The sequence below is a fragment of the Peromyscus eremicus genome, chromosome X, assembly GCF_949786415.1.
Source record: "Peromyscus eremicus chromosome X, PerEre_H2_v1, whole genome shotgun sequence".
In the NCBI taxonomy this organism is placed as follows: Eukaryota; Metazoa; Chordata; class Mammalia; order Rodentia; family Cricetidae; genus Peromyscus; species Peromyscus eremicus.
In genome coordinates, this window is record NC_081439.1 from 112033986 (window position 1) to 112058323 (window position 24338).

The 24338-nt window shown below is 41.0% G+C and overlaps 1 protein-coding gene across 1 annotated transcript in view; it reads right to left on the reverse strand.

The window, feature by feature from the left end:
- Positions 1-19218: 19218 nt before the first annotated feature.
- The window catches only part of Hs6st2 (heparan sulfate 6-O-sulfotransferase 2), a 282127-nt gene continuing 277007 nt past the window's right edge, over positions 19219-24338 (reverse strand). The window contains exon 5 of the mRNA XM_059250765.1: positions 19219-20521. Within this exon, the coding sequence (XP_059106748.1) occupies positions 19612-20521 (910 nt within the window). The 3' untranslated portion in view covers positions 19219-19611. The remainder of the gene's footprint in view (positions 20522-24338) is intronic.

A 24338-nucleotide genomic window follows, 5' to 3' on the forward strand; every position in this document is an offset into this window, starting at 1 on the left:
ATGTGTATTAACTTTAGAAAGACTTTTGATTCTGCTTTTGGCCATGACCTACTCATTAACTAGCTTGAAAAATGTGTTTCAGACCCAACACAATTGTTGCTAGAGGATGATATTGACAAAGTAGTTTTTGATAGTTCAATAAAAACCAGAGGCAGAGATGCACACTGAGTCCTGTGACCTAAGGCTGACACCAGTTAATATTTTCATCAATGCTTCAGTGGGTGAAAGATAAAACATGCCTGCTAATTACGGGAAAATAAAGGAATGGAGCTTTTAACGTGGAGATATGAGATTGCACTATAGATGGCAACTATTTTATCCTTCAACCCCAAAAGCAAAAGGAAATGGATTTAGAAATGCATAGAAAAGAAAACTAACTTTAGTATGTACCACCTCCTAGAGATAGACAAAATGTGATCAAAGGAAGTTAATGACAGAGAGCAAATGAGTGATGCAGGGGAGAGGAGTCTCTAGCAAGGAGTTATTTAGAGATGAACAGATCAGAGGAGCTATTAGAGAAGGCTTCAATACCATTTACAAATACCACTGCAGGTCAGAATCTGATGGTGATGTGTGAGTAGCAATCTCTAGGCTTGTTGTAAAACAGTACACTGGGCTACAAATGGCCAAATATGCCTTGGGAATATGTTTAAAGCAACCACTCAACAAAGAAGGTGAGTAATCACCTGAAATGAATAGCATTCATTGTGGCATGTCTTTATTTGATTTTTCTTTTCCTATGAGGGTCAATAGTTAAGGGTTGAATGTGGATGGGACTTTAATGGGATGCTGCCATGGTACAGGAACATACAGGAGACTCTGAAATCAAGACCATTAAGAACAAGTCACTTAGGAGTAAAAACGTTTTGAGCAAGCCAAAAGCCAGGAGAGAAAGCCCCCAGGTGGTCAATAGGGAAACACGGGGCAATTTTATGGGTTCATAATAGATTCTGTCATTAGTAGTCCTTAGGAAGAAAGAAGAGGAGAGGGTAGCAAAAGATGGAATTGACTCTGGTGCGATTTCCCTAGAGTCCTGGAAAGCAACTTGAAATGCTTTTCCAAATGTCCAAATCTAGCCAGAGCACAGAGCTCTAATGACAAGCACTAAAAAAGCACATAATAGTAAATATATGTAATTTGGAAAGCCCTGAAATGAGAAAGGACCTGAAAAGCCAAGTGCAAAACAGTCTTCAATCCGCGAAGGCAACAAAGGAGGCTGACAGAAAGAAAAACACAATTTTCTAGTTACCTCTCTTGCTGCCCACCCCAGCCTTTGACATGATTCCTTGGAGAGTGACTGCCAGCTGCCAGCTGCTAGCTGCCAGCCAAGAAAATCTTCTAATGAAAGTGAATTCACTCTGATTTGCCTGAAATAACAAACTTAAGGGCCATCAGGAGCACGTAGCTGTAAATTTCTACCTCATGTCGGTCTTAGCTTTGTGCATTTGTGAGTAAGGATTATTTGGGCACATTTGAAGCTTTGAGAGGAGAAATTATAACTTTTATAAACCTAATAATATCTTTCCAGTGATTTTTAAGTTTTGTAATGCATTAACACCTGATCATTATTAAAACACAGAAAAAAGAGTATGAAGGGAAGCATAGCTGTCTAGGGAAACAAAGAGGACTAACAGGAGAGGTGGGGAGAGAGGAGGGTAAGGAGGTGGGGGGGGGAAGGTGCTCAACATACATTGTATACTTGTATGGAAACGTCTTTATATAACAAAACCTCATTCAATGAATATGCACAATGAAAATTCAAACTAAAAATAAAAAATGAATTCTGAAAGAGGGATATAAAGAGAAATGCAGTCATGGTCCTTCACATTGACAATCCATACACCCACCACAGATTTAGAGCGAATTGTATTGTCAGTTTACAGATTTTTTTTCTTTTAGATGCATTTCTGTATATTTGCACATACAATCACATACATACATACACACACATACACACACACACACACACACACACACACACACACACACACCACTTCTTTAATTACATATACTCAATATCAGCTCATGCCAGCACACACACGTCAGCTTTGTTTCTTTTAACAGTAGCATATTGCATGGTATTAACAGCCTATGCTTATTTATGAGTGATTTAGTTTGTAGCTAATTATAATGGCTTTTTGTCATATAAACAATATCATGTTGAATATATTTGTATACACAAATGTGGGCATGTATTGAGTATTTAAAAAAGAGGAGAGACATTCCTAAAAGTTGAATTCTTGGCAAAGACATTAGAATTTTTGTTAGAGGCTGCCTAATTTCTATCCAGAATTGCTATTCTTATTTAGTATCAAAGGTTTCATACCAAGAACCCTCGTATTATGCTTCAATTTTCTTTTCTTTTCTTTTCTTTTCTTTTCTTTTCTTTTCTTTTCTTTCTTTCTTTCTTTCTTTCTTTCTTTCTTTCTTTCTTTCTTTCTTTCTTTCTTTCTTTCTTTCTTTCTGGTCTAAGACGAGGGAAAGGATGCTTTTATTTGGCTCTGCCCTTCCCTATTACCAATAGCCAGGGAGACTGAGTATAGTTTCAAGTGTTAATTGGCTATTTATATTTTCCTGTGAATTGCTCCTTAATTACTTTTATCTGGCTGTCGGGTTATTTTTCTTTTTCTTACTGGTGTATATGAGTTATTTGCATTTACAGATGTTAACCCTTTGTTGTATGGTAGCCATTTGTTTTTAATGTATCATAACACTAAAATTATCTTTATTGAAGGCATTCCATGAAGAAAAACAACCAACAATATAAAAAGTTAGACTTCTAGTTTTGTTCACTCTGTTAAAACAACTAATTTTCCTAACCAGTGAGTAAGTAGAAGTCAAGACAGAATTTACCTTTTTCCCCTCAGTTACTTAAAGTTAGCTTGCAATTACCTTGAAATCCTACCCTTTCTAAAATTTTAGCCAGGCCCTAAAGGTCATATGCCTACCTTCAATAATCATGTTGTTAACCAGTAATATGAATCCATCTATGTCTACCCTGTTACACTCCAAACAGACAAGACATCAAAAAATTATCTGAAAATAGACACTTAATCCATTTTGTGCTGCTGGGTTATATATATATATATATATATATATATATATATATATATATATATATATACCAATTTGCATAGGATTTATGTGGCCTAAAATATATGAACCTCATAATCCAGGCTGCAAGAGAAATGTTCATGGTTAGAGAAGGAAAAACGTATGTCTCATTCCACCCCACAGCCCACTGAGCACATCCGACTGGAACAGAATCTGTTGTATAAAAAGCACCAATATGGCCCACAATTTACTAGCTTGCTGTATAAGTGAGGAAGAACTCATAATTAACTGACATTTACAGATTTTATACCCGGTAGTCTTCACCAGGATTCCAGAGCCAAGTATGAGTGTAAATAGATTTTCTTCATTCTCCAACACTATAGATAATATTTGGCACAACACTCAAATTTCCTGGCTCTCTTCCATGTTTGCTGTCTTCCCGACGCTTAGATCCCATATGGAAAAGCAAGAATGCTGAATATTTAGAGGGTTTTGATTACTTCCCTGGAGTGCACACCATATGCACGGTCACTACACCACCGTGTGGCCATATCTATGAACTGCCAAGTTCTCTGCTAAGGGACAGTCAGCCAAGATTCTCTCTGCTGAAACTTAGCAAAGGTTGGCCACTGACTTGTATTTTCTCCCTTATCAGCTGCCAATTCAGAAAATAAAGGGCATGTTGTCAAATACTGTTTCTGTACTGTATTTTCTTCTCTGTCGATCTCTTGCGATTTCCACCCCCACCCCACCCCCAACCCCCATGTGTGTGCACATGCCCAGTACCCTCATTTACACTTAGTCACAACTGCTCCAGTGTCTCAACTATTTAGCTATATTTAAGACTCAATGAGAAATCCTGAACGTCAGCTAAAGGGCCGTATGGAACGATTATTTCACAAAAGGTGCTATTTCCTTAGATCAGTGGTTCTCAACCTTCCTAATGCTGTGACCCTTTAATACAGTTCCTCGTGTTGTGTGACCCCCAAGCCCAAAATTATTTCATTGCTACTTCATAACTATAATTTTGCTACTGTTATGAATTGTAATGTAAATATCTGACATACGACCCCATGTGGGGGTCACAACCCTCATGTCAAGAGCCACTACTCTAGATAGATCACATATACCAAATAGCAGCTGTACACTTGATTTATTTGAAACAACTGCTCTGGTTCCTAATGAGTGGAAGCACCTGAAGCTTATTGAGAAGTTTCATCGATAAGAATCACCCAAGCAAAGGTGCTCATTAGAAACAACAGCAACCAGGACTGGGATGTAGCTGGAGATAGAGTAGTTTCTACCATGCTGTGAGGCCCCAGGCTTTATCCCCAGCAACACACACACACACACACACACACACACACACAAATATTAAACAATATTTAGCCTGTTCCAAGTAGAACTAACATTATGAAGTCAAGTACACATGTCTCTGGGGAAGTGACAGTGTGACCTATTTCAGAGTTTCACTCAAGTACACTGAGGCTGGATCAATCAAACATTTCACCTCACACCTAGGAAAAGCTGCTCAGAACTGGTCATTGTCTCACACCCTAAACAAGTAAAGCACTTTGAAGGGCACAGTGGCTCCCAAGGGTAAGGCCTAAGTCCTGGCCCTTGTGCCGGCTTTGTAATGCATTCTAACAACTAGGCTAAACTGTACATTTCCTGTGAGTTTTGATTACAATGATTTGTTTGTTTGTTGCTTAGTTTTGAAGTATGGGGATGAAACTCCAGGTCTTACATATGCTAGGCAAGAACTCTACCACTGAGCTACTTCCCTAACCCTGATCAGAGTGGTTCATGAAAGAATTCACTGAGGTGAGAGATTTGGAAGGCAGAGGAAAGCCCCGACAGTTTGCAGTGCACACGCTATGGCACTAACCTGCTGGTTCACCTTGCTGGTCTGAGCCTGTGACTGATCAACCTTTCCATTTATCCTACAGAGCTTTCTCAATTTCTGGTGTTTGGGTCTGTCCTTATGGGTTCCACGGATGCTTAATTTCTACAAATTAATGTTCATCTTCTCTTCTGAACAGTAAACTTCAAACTTCAGCATGAGATACAATGCAACTAGTTACCGAGATTGTTTACCAGCTCCTATGATATGTGCTGTCAAATCCCAGACACAAACCCTCTCCCGTTCACGATGTCTTTATAGCTAGATCTACATCTTGTTCTTCTGCCACATTTCAGATGGGCCTCACACAAAGAACACAGACCAACCTGCGAGCTATCTTTGACCTCTGAAGTTTTGTCAGAATTCTAATGCTGTGACACCTACTCAATTTTCCACAGGAAAGATTTAACCCAACATATATCGCGAGGGGCTGCTGTGGGCACGCCAAAACAATGGAAGACAATGATGTGCAGCCCCAAGGAATGTATTTATAGTTCAGCAAGAGAAATAAGGCTGGTACACACAAACAAAATTGAAGGCAACACTTGGTGGTAAGATTTGTAAGAAAAACTCGGAGCATGGATGGACACATGATCTTCTTGACCATGGATCTTAGGTTCAGCTGCATAGATATGACTAAAATCACCTTACTTTGCAACCATGGATACACCTACCACACTCAAAATTTCTGAAGTGTATTGAACTCAGGTGGGTTAACATCTTAGCCACTCTTGTGAGAGGCTGTTTGTAGCTGGAAGAAAGTTCCTAGGGAGGAGTTGCTGAATTGAGAAGCAGCCAAATTTGCCTGTACTTCTGGGCTTATCAGGAAATAGGATGACAAGATGATTGACTTGGGGCGCCCTCTGCTGAAAGCACTTGCTATAACCTCAAAGCCTACTGCCTAAAAGACTGAGATTGGAGTCTCATACTGCTGAGGGAAAAAAAACCCAAAGTAGAAAACATAGACATCGGGGTGGTGAACTCCATTGCAGGCAACCCTTTACAAGAAAAGCCTTTGGGTAGAATAATTCTTTTAAGAACCTAACACCCGTTCTCTAATTCTTTCAACAAACATTTGCTCTGTACATAAAATGTGTTTCCTCTTTCCCACGACAAGTTGCCTTTTTGCATGTTCACCGCCTTTTCATCATTTTATGTCTTGGTTTAAACGTCACTTCCTGGGGCTGGCTTCTTTTATCACCCTGAATATGTTCTTTCTGTTACCCTTTATCACGTTTGTCTGCATTACCACAACCCACGCCAGCACCGGTGACAGCTCCTGAAAGCTGGGAACCTGGAGCACACTCCACAGCCTGCAGACAGCTTCCTGGAGAGTGTCTCAGGAAGCCAGAGTGGTCTGAGCCTCTTCCAGGCGGCTCAGCTGCTCTATTTCTTTTGGGCAGCTTGGCTGGTCTCCCTCTTCCAGGCACCTCTGCAGCTCTAGGGTCTGCTAGGCAGCTCAGATTGTCTGTGAGTGTTTCTCGACAGTCCTTACAGCTTGCATACCCTTTAGAAGGGAGGAGGTCAGTTTCCGGGACTTTCTGAAGCAACTGAGTTACTTAATTTCTAAGCTTAGGGAGCTTCTTTGTGGTATGGAATGTTTCACCTCTGCATAGAACAGCGTGCTGTTTCAGCTCCTGTCTAAAATCATATGTCTTAAAGAACATCTTTTGAAAGATCTACACAACAGGGTGTGTATGGTGTGTATGTTGTATATGACTAGGGGGCAGGGATACAAGAACAGTAAAAGGGCAGTGTGTGAAGGAGAAGGAAGACAATATAAGGCAAAGAGCAGCTTGCACTCAATCTTTAGAGGGGAAATAACACACACAAGAACATGAGGGAGAATCTTGGATTCTTGGGATGGTGCCTGAAGTGCAAGAGTTGAGATGTGGTTCCTCAAAGCTGGATCCTGAGGGCCCTTCGATACTAATCTAAAGAATTAGGATAATGCTCAAATAAACGCATTAGGTGGACTTCGTTTATAATGGTATGGTTTTGTGGATCATATGTCACTGGGGATTAAAATGAAATATACGACACATTGCTAACATTTAGTACAGTAACTACAAATTACGTTGTCTTTTCATACAAAGCCTGGAACGTGGAGTGACAGTGGGATGAAATAACAAAAACTGTGATTGTTACAGAGAATGCAGAGAGCCTGGCTGGTGCATATGTACGGCCTATGCTCCACTCCACACACAAGGAATTTGGGGTCCTGAGCATTGACTACTGTGTGCATCTGTTCAGTAGTAATTCCTTGCATTGTTGTAAATAAATACTCTGGTTGTAGTTAGGATGAAAGAAAAAAAAAAAGTTAGAGGGGCTGAGAAAATGCCTCAGCAAGTCAAGGTGCTTGTCAGCAAGCTTGCTAACTTATGTTCAATCTCAGAGATCCACATGGTGGAGAGAGAAAATCAACTCCAGCAAGTTGTCCCTTGACTTCCATGCACATGTCATAGCACTCATGCCCACCTCCAAGAAAGAAAGGCAATAAAAACCTGGAGCTACAAATACAAGGTAGAAATCTGTTTTCTTCAGGGGCACTATGTAGAAACATTTCTTTCAGGTACGGTGAGATCAACTGCTGGGTAATTTATCTGAATACAATGAATGTAAAACGTTACCAAGGAAAACAGTGTAGGCGTTCCATAAAAATGTACCGAATGAATAAAACATACCAGTTAGAAATAATAATCAATTGCTTGCATGCTAGAAATGTTTTCCTCCATTAATTCAATCAAGCTGTCACTGCTTTAAAAATAAGTTGCACGAATGAATCCTTAGAAAGTTAGTCCAGGTGAGAGGTAGTACATATTTTATCTGATTGGTAGTTGAGAAGTAGAATGAGAGAATATCACTTAGTTGAAATCCACAGGGATGATTTACTTGAGAGATAGCAAGAAAGAAAACACTTTTATCAAACTACATAAAAGCTTTTCGTGTAGTTTTGGCAAATAGTACAAAGCATACACTTAATAAACTACTTTTACAAATGGAAAAAGTACTTTGCATGCTTCAACCACTTTAATTATCTTGGCAAATCTATGGAATAGGTGCTGTTATAACTTCCAATTGGAAGGGAGGACATTTAGGATCAGTCATTTAGCCCATACCACACAGAAGGTAAGTGGGTAGGACCATGTGAATGGCTCCAGACACTGTGCTTTCGATCACTACATTCCTGTAGTAGGAGGCTGAGAAAAGAGTTTACTTTTGGCTGTAAACCATTTTTACTAAATGGTCAATGGAACAGAGAGTGAAAAGAGTTGGCATGCTAACAATCTGCTTATTAACTGTTAGGGCAATGCTGTGTATAGTCAGCAGACTTAGAGAGCTGTGGGGCTGAGTCTCAGCTCTGTCATTTGCCCCCTGAGGTCCTCCAAGTAAACCTGTGAAATGATGAAGACAAGTAAAAATGTACCACAAGTGTGATGATGGTGTTAGAGGTAAAAAGAAGCTTTAAACATGCTTTCAAAAATATTGCTGCCGGGCGGTGGTGGCGCACGCCTTTAATCCCAGCACTCGGGAAGCAGAGCCAGGTGAATCTCTGTGAGTTCGAGGCCAGCCTGGACTACCAAGTGAGTTCCAGGAAAGGCGCAAAGCTACACAGAGAAACCCTGTCTCGAAAAACCAAAAAAAAAAAAAATATTGTTGCTCCAGTTATATCTCATCCACCATGTCGGCAGAGCACATGTGTTCTTCAGTGCCCTGAAAGGCAGTGTATACGTTGTGATTAGTGATGGACTTTAATAAGAAATGTATTGTATATGAAACGGAAGGGGGATTATGTAAGGAAGGCAACTGGTAGGAGGGGGCATGGGGCACAGAGGAGGGCCATTGGGGAATAGAGAAAAAGAGAGAACAAGATAAAATGATAAATATGTATGAAAATTCTATAATGTATCCTTATAGCGACAAGACTGAAATGTAACAATACAAATGACATAGAAGCAAATGTCCTTTTGTGTGCTTTTTGTTTTTCTTTATATGCTATTTTCTTTAAATGTCACTACTTTATATACTAACTTTAAAAAATTAATTACAGATCACAATATATAAAGTACAGGGGGCCTAAATCAGACTGGAGACCCAAACCATTTTATCTCACAGGAGAACAATTTTCTAATGGTCCAGAGTTGAATCAAGATTTTGGGAAGTGGAAAATGTAAGTCTGGTACTATTGGTCAAAAATCCTGATACCAGAGGCCAAGGTTTTGCTATTGTTATTATTGTGTACATGTGAGTATTTGCATGTACATTATGTGCGTCATGTGCCTGACTGGCACCCATGCAGGCCAGAAGCGAGCACTGGATCCACTGAAACTGGAGTTATAGGTAGTTACTTACAAGATGCCTGATGTGGGTCATGGGAACCAAACCCAGGTCCTCTGCAAGAGCAGTACTTAACCACTGAGCCATCTCCCAATCCTCAAGGACCAAGGTTTTTACTTCCATACACAAGACTTTAAAGTACATTTATAGACCAATCTCATTGAGTTCAAGGGTTAGAGTCTCCTTTTGTTTCTTCAATGATAAAGACACCAGACTATTCACTTCCACCAGTATGGACTGGGTATGTCTGGGACTAGAAACAAGTGATGAGCAGTGTGGAGTCCAAAGAACGACAGGGAAACTGGTTACGTAATGAGGATACCTAATTGGAAAAGAGCCCAATGTCAATTATTGAATATCCAGGAATGGTTTCCCATGCTGACTAGGAACTCCACCCCCAACTGCTGTGCTTTAGGAAGCTTCAATTACAGAAAAGAAATCCAGGTAGGGTACAGATAAGGCCTTGGGGTTGACAGCCCTGGTTGTGAAACCCAGGGTTCCCACTCCCTCATTGTGTGGCTGCCAGCTCTGGTACCTGTGGCTGTATGATCTTGTACACCCTTAATCTCAGCACTTTGGAGGCAGAGGCAGGTGGATCAAGCTTTCAAGGCCAGTTGTGGCTTTTTAAACAAAAAAGAAGAAAAAAACCTTGCTTCTTTGGCCCCCAAATACACCTCCTAGAACTTCACCTTACTTTCCTATATTATGGGAATATCATACAACTTATTTATTGGTGTTTTTTTTCTCTTTTCGAGATGCATTTGTTTGAAGTACTTACACTGGCAAGGAAATTAAATTCGAGCAAATGTTGATAACAACTGACTCTGAGTGATGGGGAAATGGGCACTCCTGGTACTCCTCTGCTTCTGTAGAAATTTGAAAAGTCTCATAAGAAAATGCTTTAAGTAAAGAATAGCATAAAGAGATGGAGCTTTGGATTTAGAATTAGGTTTGATCCTGAAGTTGAAGTTGAGGGTTAATGAATTAAGTTTTCCTGAGCCTAGCCACACGCCTGTATAAGATGTGGGAAGTAATTTTTCCTGTCTCACAAAGTGGTTCTGATTATTAAGTGAAATTATGTATATAAAGGACTTCACAGAGTGTCTGAGCTATAATAAAATTTCAGTAAGTAGCTGTCAGCATTATATGAAGAGCCAAGTAGAGCATGTGATATGCAGTAGGTATTTGATAGATAGTACGGATCCTCATTATGCTCATCAGCCTCATTGAGAAGTGGGCTCTTTATGTCTGGCCAGAATGAACAGTCAAAACTGAGCTTCTAATCTCCTGATAGAGGCCCTGGGGTGTCTGCACTGAATAACAGTTTTCCTATAGAGGAGTGGAGTTGTAGCAATTGTCTCCACTCCCACACATTCAGAATTTCCACCAAGAGTAGGACCCACTAAGCACGCTCCAGCAGAACTGAAAGCCTTCTTGACCAGAACCTTTGTGAGCAGGCAGCTGCTATATTTACCCCGGCAGTTCAGAAAGGCTTTTGCTTTAGTGGAAAGGCACACAGCTGGGAATCCATTTATTTGTTTGTTTGGTGTGGTGGTATTGTGTTCCCCAAAATATTGTGCACCCTAATAAACTTATCTGTGGTCAGAGACAGAACAGCCACTAGATACAAAGGCTAGAAAATGGTGGCACTCACCCCTTTAATCCTAGCATTCCAGAGGCAGAAATCCATCTGGGATCTCTGTGAGTTCAAGGACACATTGGAAATAGCCAGGTATGGTGACACACGCCTTTAATCCCAGGGAGTGATGGCAAAAGCAGAAAGATATATAAGGTGTGGAGACCAGAAACTAGAAGCATTTTGGCTGGTTAAGCTTTTAGGCTTTGAGCAGCAGTTCAGCTGAGATTCATTCTGCATGAGGACTCAGCGGCTTCCAGTCTGAGGAAACAGGATCAGCTGAGGGACTGTTGAGGTGAGGAAGCTGTGGCTTGTTCTGTCTCTCTGATCTTCCAACATTCACCCCAATAACTGGCCTCAGGTTTGTTTTTATTAATAAGAACTTTTAAGATTCATGCTACAGTTTGGTCTTGAGACACAAGTCTACATATGTAGAACAAGTCAAGTTGGCCTTGAATTTACTATGTGACCTAGCCTGGCCTTACATCCTCCTACCTCAGCTTCTTAAGTGCTGGGATTATCAGTATGAGTCACAACAGTTGGCTTTGGAAACACTGTTTGATAAGCATTTTTCTGAGATTCCCCTCTCAGCTTATTCATTATTATATGGCCACTGAATGGGCCACAAGACCAAAACCAAGTTAGGAGATGATAAACATAGGTGCATAGTCCGGAGATGATTTTTTAAAAATCTCATAACCAGGATGACATTGCTCCTAGATCTTGTGGCTGGCCTGCACAACAACTGTGACATGGAGCCCAAACTATGGGACTCCAAGTTGAAATGATGATCAAACTTCCAGTTGTTTCCATGCCCACTGGAGGTCCCAGCCCCTCAAACTGTGGTATACTAGGCAGGCTTCCTTTGTTTTGTACTGACTCGATCTGAGTAGGAAACTGTTATCTACTCCACTTGTTGCTCCAAATGATTGGCACATGTTTCTTACTGGCCAAAGTGTGAGTGTTTGCTAAAGCTCTATTAAGATGACAATCAGCCTACTGAAGTTTTTTTCCCTATAGATTATTCGAGACAGCGATACCTGGTAAAGTCCTGTTCAAATTCATTTTGGAAGGTCTATACTTGGGGCAAGGAGTAGAGCCATTTAGATAGAGTATATATCCTGCATATCACATATTTACATAACGATTTATAACAGTAGCAGAATTACAGTTATGAAGTAGCAATGACATAATTTTGTGGTTGGGGGGGGGGGGTCACCACAACCTGAGGAACTGGATTAAAGAGTCACAGCATTAGGAAGGTTGGGAACCACTGCTTTAGAACATGGTTAAGTCACAAAAACTTTTCCTGTATCCAGATAGGCATCATTAAAGTTTACCAAGATTAGTGAAGTAAGAAGACTTCAATAAGTATAAAACTCAATAAGTAATAAGTATAAAACATAATAAGAATAGACAAGGAAACTTGATGAAGATTATTAAACTTTATGCTATCCTTAAAGTAACAAGATGGAAATGTAAAAATGCAAATGAGATAGAAGCAAATGTCGGGGGTTTTTGTTTTGTTTTGTTTTGTGGTTTTTCGAGACAAGGTTGGTTTCTCTGTGTAACCCTGGCTGTCCTGGAATTTGCTCTATAGACCAGGCTGGCCTCGAACTCTGAGATCAGCCTGCCTCCCCAATGCTGGGATTAAAAGCATGCGCCACCACTGCCCGGCTTTTATTTTTTAAGTGAAGTGAGGTACTTGGATGTAAAGGCTTGTGCCACTTTTGCTGAGAGTCCACTGTAACTACCAACCTGATTAACTAACATATACTGTTAATGGGGTATTCTGTCTCTTCCTTCTTAGGTAGTACATTAGCATGTTTTTTGAGAAAGTCTCACAAATAACCCAGGTTGGCCTCAAAAATCTCTATGTAGCAGAGGATGGCCTTGAACTACTGATCTACCTGCCTCTACCTTCTGAGTGCTGGGATTGTAGGCATGCACTACCACCATTTCTGATTTTATACATTTCACCCAAAATAAAGACTTGGAGTCTGGGAATTCCAGGAAGCAGGCCAGACCTGTTACAGAGGCAGCAAGACCTTTGGAGCCTTGAAGATATCAGTCAGATAAGCCTGGCCACTGGAAATGCTGGGTAGAGACACGAGTGGGAAGGAAAGAAATCGTAAGTTGTCCTTGCCAAAGTGTGACAAAGTAGATCCCAAATTAACTAGGGTTATCAAAGAATACATTTTTATTCTTGGAGAGATGGTGATTCACTTGGTATTTAGTGGGTTAAGTCTTTCAGAATGTTTTGTGTCATTGGCTACATTCAAAGTTTAGATGTCATTCTTAAAAATATTTTTGTGCATATGATTATAAAAGATGAGTATATAGAATATATTATTACATAAGATGAGTATATTCTTATTCTTTTGGGGAACGTGTCTCACTTTCTAGCCTAGAATGACCTGTAACTCACTATATTACACAGGTTGGCTTTGAACTTTTAACAATCCTTATGTCTCTGCCTCCCAAGTGCTGAGATTACAGGCATAAGCCACCACGTGCAGCAAGAGAGCAGTTCTTAAATTAGTCACAATAGGACATGATCTAGGTTTTTGCTTAATTTCTTGCCAACATTTTCACTTTTTATTCTAATTTTAAGTATTCATTCATCCCAGAGCTGAGGACAGAATTCAGACCCTTGGACATTCTAGGTAAGAGCTATACTGCCAGGCTACCTTACAGCCCAGTGTTTTCAAATCTTGATTTCAGAAGACGGGAATTTGGCAGACACTTAGCCTTCATGCTACAAGCAGTGAAAATAACTGTATTGACAAGTACACACAAGGCTCTCTGCACCTCTGTCACTGTCATAAATGTGTTGTAGACAGTTACTCCAATCCACAGGAGGAATTCCTGAAGTGTTGCCTATTGCTTCTCCATTGGTAGAGAAGAAAACAGAAACATGAAGACGGTAATGACTTTCTCAGGTATTAGGGTTGGCATTTTTGGGGAGAGAATGGGACTAAACCCAGACAGTATGTGGCTGAAACCTTTGTCCTCCACCTATGACATCTGCAGCAGTCAATGGCAGGGTGAGGGGGAACCATCCACGATAGTCACAGCTGGGAAGGAAAACCACGAGACACAGGTGAGCTTCAAGAAAGGGGAATTAAATAAGAGTGAGGACAAACTAATCTCCATCATTGTGTAAATATTGTTTATGGTTGTGCAGGCAAGAGAAGAAAAGAAGAGAGGAAAAAAGAAGGAAGAGGGCAGGGGAGGGGAGAAGAGAAGATGGTGGAGGGGAGGGGAGAAGAGAAGATGGTGGAGGGGAGGAGAGAAGAGAAGATGATGGAGGGAAGGGGAGAAGCGAGTAGAAGAGATAGGAAAGAAAGATTTTAGTGTGATTAGGACCAAGAGAACTGCAGTTCCTTTGGATGAGTGATAAGTTCACTGTTTATGCTTACTTCGCATACTTACATACTGTTTAACTCTCACAAGCACATGTTCAAACTAACCCCCCTCCCCCTCTCAGAACTGGTGAACATGTTGCAAGCATCTGACACAACCGAAGACTTGAGTTTTTATTTATACTCATTGACACAGTACTTGTCTTCAGTAACTTCAGTTGTGAGAGCAGCGCTCAGCTTCTCCCCATTCTTGTGCCAGCTTGTGGTGTGGTGTACTTAGTAAGCACGACATCTGAGTCACACGTCTATTCTCTTAGACTCTGGGAAACTCTAAGTTTCCAGTACATAGGGAATTTGGACTTGCTCTATAGCTCCAGGGTCAGTCAACTTCTTGTCCACAGGGCAAGGAAACAGACATTTCAGGCTCCAGAGTTCCATTTTTAATGACTCTTGCTGCTGTAGATTAGAAGCAGCCAGAGGAAACAAAGAAATGGCTGTGCTACATTCCAGTAACACTTTAAGTTCGCCTGAAGTTCCCGGCGCATTGAGCATCTGTGAAATCCTGAGGGCTGCATGCTGCCATGTTTGTGTCTAAAGTCAAATTCCTTGAGAAATGTCAAGATACTTCCTCCCTCCACCCCTGTAAACAGTCAGAAATCCAAGTCCCTGGTGGTAAAGTTGAAAGTCAGCATATCCTTGGTTTTTGTTAGTATTCTCTATAAGCACCCAGTCTTTGTTTACTCAACCCCCAGTGAGGAAAGAGGGAGGAAAGTCCTGCTTCACTGCTGCACTATGCTGTCTCTTCTCGACACATTAGTGTCAGGAGCCATGTCATTACAATGCCAGAAAGCAGTGAGCTATATGCACATTGGCAGCCATGAGTATCCCATAGTTCTCTTGTTCCAAAAATGTGGTGCTGTGGGAAATGCTTTTGTACACTGGTTTAATAAAATGCTGATTGGCCAGTAGACAGGCAGGAAGTATAGGTGCAGTAAGCAGACAAGGGGAATTCTGGAAAAAGGAAGGCTGAGTGGGCAGACACCAACCCGCCTTCCAGGGAGCAGCATGTAGTGGCACACAAGTAAAGCCATGGAACACATGGTGACATATAGATTAACAGAAATGGGCTGAGTTAAGTGTAAGAGCTAGTCAGTGGTAGGCCTGAGCTAATGGCCCAGCAGTTTTAATTAATATAAGCTTCTGAGTGATTACTTTATAAGCGGTGGCAGGGTCCGTGTGGCTGGGCAGGACTGGAGAAAACTTCAGCTACAATGTGGAGCTGTACTTATGCCTTATTTTCACCCCCATGAAAGGAAGTCATTCTCCTTAACTCCACCCCGGTTCTATTTTGTTATAACTCTGAAGGTGTGACAGTTTGAATGTGAAGCCTTCCCCAGACTCAGGTGCCAGGCCGCTTGGTCTCTGGCTCCTGGTGTTGTTTTCGGATACTGTGGGATATTTGAGAGGAGTGGTCCTGCTGAGGAAGTGAGTAGCTGTCCTGGTGGACCTTGAGGTTTATATATAGCCTGGCCCCTGGTTTGTGTCCCATCTCCATTTCCTGGGTGTGGAGATGTAAGCATGTAACCTCACAGCCCTGCCGCCACGATGGACTGTACCCTCAAACCACGAATGAAAAGAATGTCCTCTCTCCTTTACATTGTACCCTTAAGGTCACAGTCATGGGGAAAGTAATACACATGTGGAACTCAAGCCTTGGGGAACTAGGTCAATCAGTCATTTCTGCATTTCAGCTTTCCTCTAGGCTCAAATAGCCCATTTACTCAGGACACCATTTCCTTGGTGACTTGGAGCTACATACAGTACAGAAAACCTGCCTGTTTCCTACTTCAGTGAGTATACCCTGCTCTTCAATGGTACCCATACCTCTCAAACAAAAAATGGAGCTAACCTTTATTTACTAAGTGTTGTGGTTTAAAGACAAATGTCTCCCATAGATTCACGTATTTGAACCCTTGGTCCCGAGTTGGTGGCATTATTTTGGGCAGGTATAGGTGGTGTGGCCTTGCTGGAGGAAGTATGTCATTGGAGGAAAGCTTTGGGATTAAAAGCCTCTCATCATTTCTAGTTTGCTCCCTCTGCTTCTGGCTTGCTGTTGAAGATGTGCTCTCATCTTCCGGCTCTGGCTGTCATGCCTGCTGTGTGCTGTCATAGCTCCCCACCTTGATGGACTCAGCCCTCTGGAAGTGTAAGTCAGACCAAACTCTTCCTTCTAAAAGCTTTGGGTTTTTTCTTTAATCATAGCAATAAAAAAGTAACTAATACACTAAGTAGTTCACATTTTAGGCCTTCAGACTCCCCCCTTCCCAGGAAGCATGAGGTCTTCCTATAGTGGACACCTTTAGTTAACCATTTTTCTGTGGTGCTAGGGTTGGAAAACAGGGAATTATGCATGTTAAGCGTTCTACAACTGAACTATGTTCCAGGTCTGGTCTCCTGATTACTGCTCAACAGAGGGTATGAAAAACCTCACAAGAACAGTTTATAAGCAGAGGATACTAACAGCCACCTGAACCTGTAGATTTCTTCCCTCTAGTCCCTTGGAATAGATATTTAAATTCTCTTTGGGAAAGAGCTAGCACAAATCATCTCTACCCATAGTCCTAACCCCAAAGATTTTGGGGAAAATGTGTATGCCGAATATAATTAGAGCAAATTGTGGTCAAAGCCAAAATGCTAATACTTATCTTTAACCTTTTTCTTGTGGATAAAAGAAAGAGGTAAGTAGTTTAGAGTATTTCTCCTTTTTGCATCCTACTACATATGAAAGCACCTACTATAGTAGCCTTTAAATTAAGCCACAGATATATTTCATTTGCATGGCAAACCTTATATTTCACGGACAATCTTGTTTTACTCAAATCATGGCCTCCGAGGAGGAAGCATCCCAAATTAAGCCCATTTTGGCATAAAGGATTAGAATGGACCATCTCGTTTTCATACTTTGCTGTCAAGTGTAAAGAAAAGCACTGTCTTAGAAAAGATTCCAGTTCTGGTTTGTTTATGATGTCACAGTGTCTAGTGGCTGTAAACCTTGAAATCATGAAATTGCTCAAAGCTTGCAATTGAAACTTTATTTCACATCTATTGTTAAATTACACAAAATCAGTGAACGGTTTGTAAAGCTACACCACTGAACAGATGTTTACAGTTTGAAATCGTGGGATTTACATGATGATGACAAAAATGTATATTTATAACATTCTCTATATACAGTAATCAGTAGAGACAGAGAAAATGCACTTAATCTCTGCAAACCATGCACACCACAGCAATAACACATATTTTTTTCTGTAATGAGCTTTTCCACTGGCTCAGACTTTGTCCTGCTTTAAAACACTGTCACTTTTAAGAGCAAACATTTTCAATTAAAACTAAAGAAACTGAAATACCATAGTGATCTACAAAATATTTTAAGAACACAATGTCCACCAAATAGGTTTATTCTAAAACACTTTGACTTTAAGATGTGCTTTTAAAAACTCCTTCCAGTTTTTTTAAGGTATCATAATTCTCCACACTGCAATACCACATAACAAAAGCTGTAAATATTGTTACAGAGCTCAGAATCAAGAAAATCCCCTTAGACCCAGATACTCAACTTCTTTCCAACTTGTGGCCATATTATTACAGATGAATTCAGGTTATGTACTTGGGCAGATTGTGCTAGATATGACTTTATGATCATACTTTTGAGCACGTCCCTCTTAAAAACAAATGACACTTCTAGTCACCGTGTTTGATTGAAAGCTAAGGGATTAATGTAAGTTCTTATAGGAGTGTAGCAACAACCATGAAGTGGAAACTGCCAAGCAGTATGATGTTTAACAACACAGTGGGTACATAATTCTTCCTTTGTTCAATTTGCAATTGATACCATCAATGTACAATTACACAGACTTATACTACCAAACTCTTCTCAACTGGTATGTCCATGAAACTTAGCTTCACTGCAGAACATTCTTCCCTTTTGATCTTTCATAAACAAAAAACTGGTAAAACTGTTAACCCCAAGTATCAAGGGGCAGCTTTTGGTGTTACTGAGTACCTCTGCCTATCTTAATGCTTAGTACCATTGTCTTTGAGAAAATGTTTTGCTCTTGTTATTGTGTACAAATCTTTCAACACAAAAGAAGAACCATGGGCCAGAAATAGCCAGCCAAACTGGAAACATTACAATAAACAAAATAATGAACAGTTCACATTCAGGTTCAATTCAATCAGATCAAGAATAGTAAGTTCAGCAATATTTAGAGACACATTATCCTGTTTGAGAGTTTCTTCTTAAGGACCTTACTACATGGACATTGACAAGACAATTCTATAGAAAGTCCTGACTTTAATCCAGGATTAAATACCACAAGAGATTCATCAACACACCATTTAGATTATGAAGAAAAATTCTATACATGGATTCATTTGGAATGAGCACAACTCGGAAAAGCCTTAAAGTGAATGAGAAGCAGCGCCAAAAAGATTGAAATTGTTGAAATTACAGTGCCCTGAAACCATCTGGAAACTGGATCTTTCCACTGGTATTCCATTTGGAAAAAATGCTTTGTTAATATGAGATATACCCTGTTTAAAACCTTTTAATCAGCAGAAGGTAGAAAAATTTTAAATTTTAAACATCTGGTAAATTACAAGACATGAATCCTGATCTATTTGAAAAGCCATATTTTTACATAAACCCACCTACATTTAAGTGAGAAATTGTTTACTTTCCACAGTTTGGCAAAATTTATCATCAGTTGTTTTTCTGTTTAAATAGACTCCTTGTTAAAACAAGAAGGAAATGAAAGGTTTTGAGTGTCTTTTAGTCTGTTCATGTTTTTACTTAGGCTTCCCTCTGGCAGGCAGGCGGGGGGGTGGGGGGGGTGGGGGTGGGGGATTGCTTTCAAGATTGGGTTTTAACAGAGTATCCGGAATCATTTAAAATCTGTTTCTTAGCCATAAGTTTAAATGGCCACATTTCGTGTTTTCTTTGTGTCCCCATACCTAATTTAAGAACTTCTTAAAATATCTAAACTGCAATTTCTGGTGTGTCTGGTTTGGCTCTTGGATTGCAGAAATAGTTCATCCCAAAAAAGACAATTTAATTACACACTGAGATCTGTTTTAGCCACACACAGTGCAACACTGAATCAAAAGGCAACTGTAAAGGCAACATCTACACTTTTTTTGAACTTCCAAAATGAAGGAAGCAGGATGTGTTTGGACATTTCCATCTTGTAAGATACATGCCATCTTTTTGGTGGTGCTTTGGGAAGCAGTGTGCACAAACCTTTCAGAGCCAGTTAGCGCCATGTCTCTACGCTGCCTATGTAGTCATTGGTGCCATTGCTGGTGCTGCCATCACTCTGCTCCTGGCCTGAGCCCTGCTTCTGACCTCCCCGGTTCTCCTTCTGAACCAAATTGGGATTGGAACTCTGAGTCAGATTCTGACTCAGATTCTGAGTCAGGTTCTGATTTGGGTTGGGATTTGGATTCTGACTCAGATTCTGACCTGGACTCTGGTTCTGGCCCTGGCCCTGGCCCTGGCCCGGACTCTGACTCTGACTCTGGAAATGGGTCTGAAGGAACCTTCCCTTCAGAAATTTGCGTTGCTCCTGACGCTTCCGCCTGGCATCCTGATGCTCCTTCTGCCTCATGAACTGATACCTTTGCAGAAAGAGGTCTTTCGCATAGCTGTACAACTCCATATCCAGAAAATTCAATCCCTCAATACGCTTTTGGATTTCCTCACTGATCTCTACGCTGGAGGCCCTAGTGGTATTGTATTGAGTAAACGGCGAGATAAAGTTCATGTTGAAGGTCTTCTCAAACAGGTACTGGGTCTTGCGCTGAAACTCGGTGAGGCCAAAGAATGCCATGTGCTTCAGATTGGACTTGGCACTTTCCAGAAGGACCTTGTTTCTTTGCTTTTCTGGCATGACAGAGAGGTTGTAGCAGCCCACTAGAGTCAGGTCAGAGAGCATGCGCACTTGGCGGTTGTTGGCCAGATTGTAGGGGCAGTCCATGAACTCTTTGAGAGGGCAGCCAGACCAGTCATCACCGGTGTAGCAGCTGGGCAGTTCTTCAGAGGTTGGGGGCCTCCCATCACAGACGTGCAGGGATGCTTTCCATGTTGCCCCTCTCTGGACATGTCTCCACTCGCTCAAGTACCGGGACACTGGGTCTCGGAGGATGGTGATATAGTGGAAGTTCCTACGGACAAAGCATAAAGACCAAGAGTCATTCATTTATCCAATTTCCTGACACTATATCTACAGCAAGCATAAAAAAGTTAGACTCTGGATGACAACCTTGTCGTGTTTTGCCCTTCTTTGTTCTCTTCCCAATGATGCTATTGGCCCCGTATGCAACCATTTTATTTTATACTCTAAACCCCTAAAACCAATTAAACCAATCACAAAATGGAGACTCAATTGAAGCAAATGACTTATGGAAGTGAAATGGAGTTGACAGGGGAGCTAAATTCTAATGTTTCTTGTGAATGAAACACAAGCATTTTTCTAATAACCTGGACTAATATGGGAGTGTTATAAAAAAAAGAAAACCACATCAAAACTATTTGATATGATACTCTCCATTCTGGCTATTGCCAGAATATCATGGCTCATACGTTACAGAAATGGAATGTAGAGACAGGCAGAGCATCCCAGGGCCTCCAGAAATAAACACAGTAGTTAGTCACAGACTAAAGTAGGCATGTAGCTGCCAATGGCATTTTTGCAAGCATCTACCTTTGCTTACACAGTACCATTCCCAGGACAGGAAAGTTATCTGTCAGTTCCAAAATATCCTTTGTCTTTATTCACTGGATAGACAAACAAATATAACAGCTGTGGAAGCATTGCTGGATGCCTGTCTTTCCTTTTGAGTTGCAAATAGATGAAGTTCTCTGCACAAACAGCAGACTAGTAGACATTTAAACTCACTGGCTGACACACTCAAATACATACATAGTACATATACACTCGTGGCCCACAAACCCAGATACACCGAAGTCTATGTGGTTAAGCATAATCAAAGAGAGAAATTCCTCCACAATTGTGCTTTTTTTGTGAGACATGAATTGTAATTCATATACAGTAGGTGAGGAATAAGGTAATTGGAAAGGTATATTTGTGGTAGGAAAACAGCAATAAATTCTGAGTATTCATATTTCTTAAAGGAAACTCAAGGAATAGCTCGCAACTTTTCTGACTTTGTCATTCCCATCTGAAGGAATTGTGAATGTTCTCTGGGAGGGAATCAGAGAGGACCTTCTCAACTACCTGGCCCATTCAGCGTTCAACAAGGAAAGGTTTCTCTCAACTCAGACTCAGGGCCTTTTGGTATCTCAGGGGTTCTCAGGTTCTAGCTTTTGTGTTTCTGTCATGTGGCATGTGTGGGGCTTCATCTGTCTGGCACAATCCTTCTTCTTTGACTAGAAGATGATACTCACCCTTCAAGTCCAGTTCAAGTCCCATCTGTCCATAGAAAACCAAGTACCCTACTGCCTATGCTGGCATTCTTTCTTGCCCTGTTACCATAGCACTTCCATACTTAGTCTAAAATCCTTTTCATACCGAATTATACTTACTCATTTGTATCTCCACAGCGACTGTTTTCTAGAACACAGACTCTGTCTTGTGTTTTTATAACTGTTGCGCCACCAGCTTTGTGGCGCTATAGTGCTTGTGCCTGGTCCCAAAGAGAATCCTAGCAGTCCTTCAACTGCTTATGTAAGGAGCCATTCCAAGTAAGAGGAAGCACAGGGCTGGCGACATGCCTCATCACAGAAAAGCTCTTGACCATATCACAAATGCCTTATAAATATCACAGGAAGGTGTTCTTTTTTTAAAAAAAAAAATTACCTTATACATTTTCATGGGATAAACAATCATCGGGCACAGAATCTGGGAGCAGGAATGAAGAGTGGGCTGGGTATCTTCATTCATCTCTCTGAACCTTTTCTAGGACCTAACTGTGCTGATAACACTAAAATGTGTCTCTGAAAAGACCCATTACTGAAGAGTATTAGTTTCTGTTTCTCAGCATCCTTTAGAAGTTCAGATAACCACTGTATCCATGGACTGTCTCCTTCAACTGCTAGTTTTGCTTTTCATTCATTCCTTTGTTCATTTACAACATATTCATGGAGCATTTATACAAACCACAAGGCAAGATTTTAGTGGCAATTAGCTTGATTGTTAGAAAGAAAAAGAAATTTATCTAATCCAGTGACACATTTGGGTTAACCTTTCCCCCACCCCCCTTTTTTTTATTAAGAAATTTTCTATTCACTTTACATACCAACCACAGATTCCCCGCCTCTTCCCTCTTTTGGATTAACCTTTTAAGCAGTTTTTGCAGGCATGCATTGTAATGGGGACTCTTGGGCAGGGAATGAGGTGGGGATAGTTAGCCCTCATAATGAAGTCACCTTCATGCACAGCTGACAGTCCTCCTGCCTTAATTGGTTTTGCTGGTTTAAGTCTACAGTGACATCTTCTGGCAAATCTTAGAGTGCATCACAGCGCAAGTTTGTGGCTTTGCTTTCCTCAAACTTATCCTTTCAGACCAGATAGAGTCAATTACCAAGATTAGGGTCTGAATCCTTGTTTTATAAGCACCATTCACGCATGAAAAGACTAAAGAGGAAATAAAGAGTGGCTGAAACAGAGAGTACTCTAAACGTCCCTCGAACTATGCACGAGATAATCCAATATACCTCTGAACCAAATGTCACCTGTATGAAATGATGACGTGGACAATGGGAGCAGTCTCAATTTCCATACTGTAGTATTATCACTGCTACACACACACACACACACACACACACACACACACACACACACTCCGCAACTCCCTTGATATATAGCAACACTGATTCAGGTAAAAAAACTGGAGATGATGTTAATAGCTTCATTCTTCCAGGTAAAATAGGGACCTAGGTGGGCTCAGTTGGGAGCACCTGATGCTGCTGAAAATAATACTCGATGGTGAAAAGAGGATGTGCTGATGGACTGGTCTTCAGTGCTGGAGTTACCTTGTGTGCTGGAGGTGGGAAAACAAACATAACACACTGGGGTCTGGGAAGAAGGTCAGCTGGGAAAGTGCTTGCCTTGCAAGCATGAGGACCTGAGTTCAGATCCCTGGAACCCACATGAAAAGCCAGGTGCACAGTGTGTGTTCTGTAATTCCGGATTGTGGAGGCAGAAACAGGCAGAAACATGGAAGTCAGTGGCCAGCCAGATTAGCTCAATCAATGAGCTCTGGGTTTGGTGAGAGACCCTGTCTCAAAAGTAAGAACCCATCTAGGTCCCTATTTTCCCTGGAAGAATGAAACTATTTACATAATCTCCAGTTTTTTGCTACCTGAATCGGTGTTGCTATATATCAATGGCCATGCCAAACCACTGACACAGCAAACAAAGTTGTTCTCCTTTTTCATTTACGTGTGTGTGTGTGCGCGCACACACACACACACACACACACACACACGATGGTGGCTGTGTGGAAATCAGAGACAATTTTCAGGAGGAGGTTCTATCCTTCTACCATGTGGGCTCTAGGAATCAAACTCAGATTATTAGACTTGGCAGTAAGTGCCTTTCCCTGAGCTATCTTGCTGGCCCTGCAATAGAAGGTGGGCCAACCATGGGCTGTCCTGTGCCATTAGAGGCACCATGGGCATACAGGTGCACTGAAGGATCAGGCATTCCGTTAACCCAGGAAACTGATAAGGAATTTTGAAATCCAGTCTACTCATCCTGGATGGATGTAGGTTGCTTGTGATTTTGCTCAATTTCATCCTTTTAAAGGAACCCTAAGCCTGTCAAAAATACATCTGGATTCTGGTTATTTCCCCCAGTACCTTCAGCACACTTTCGTCTTCTTGGCCATGTCTGCATCCAGGCACTGATTAAAATAGAATAAGATATTGCAGGTTTGTGGCATTTGCTACAAACCTCCCTTCAGATTGATATAAACCCAACTGGTACTGTGAGACAGACTGGTTTAATTTTCAAAGAGC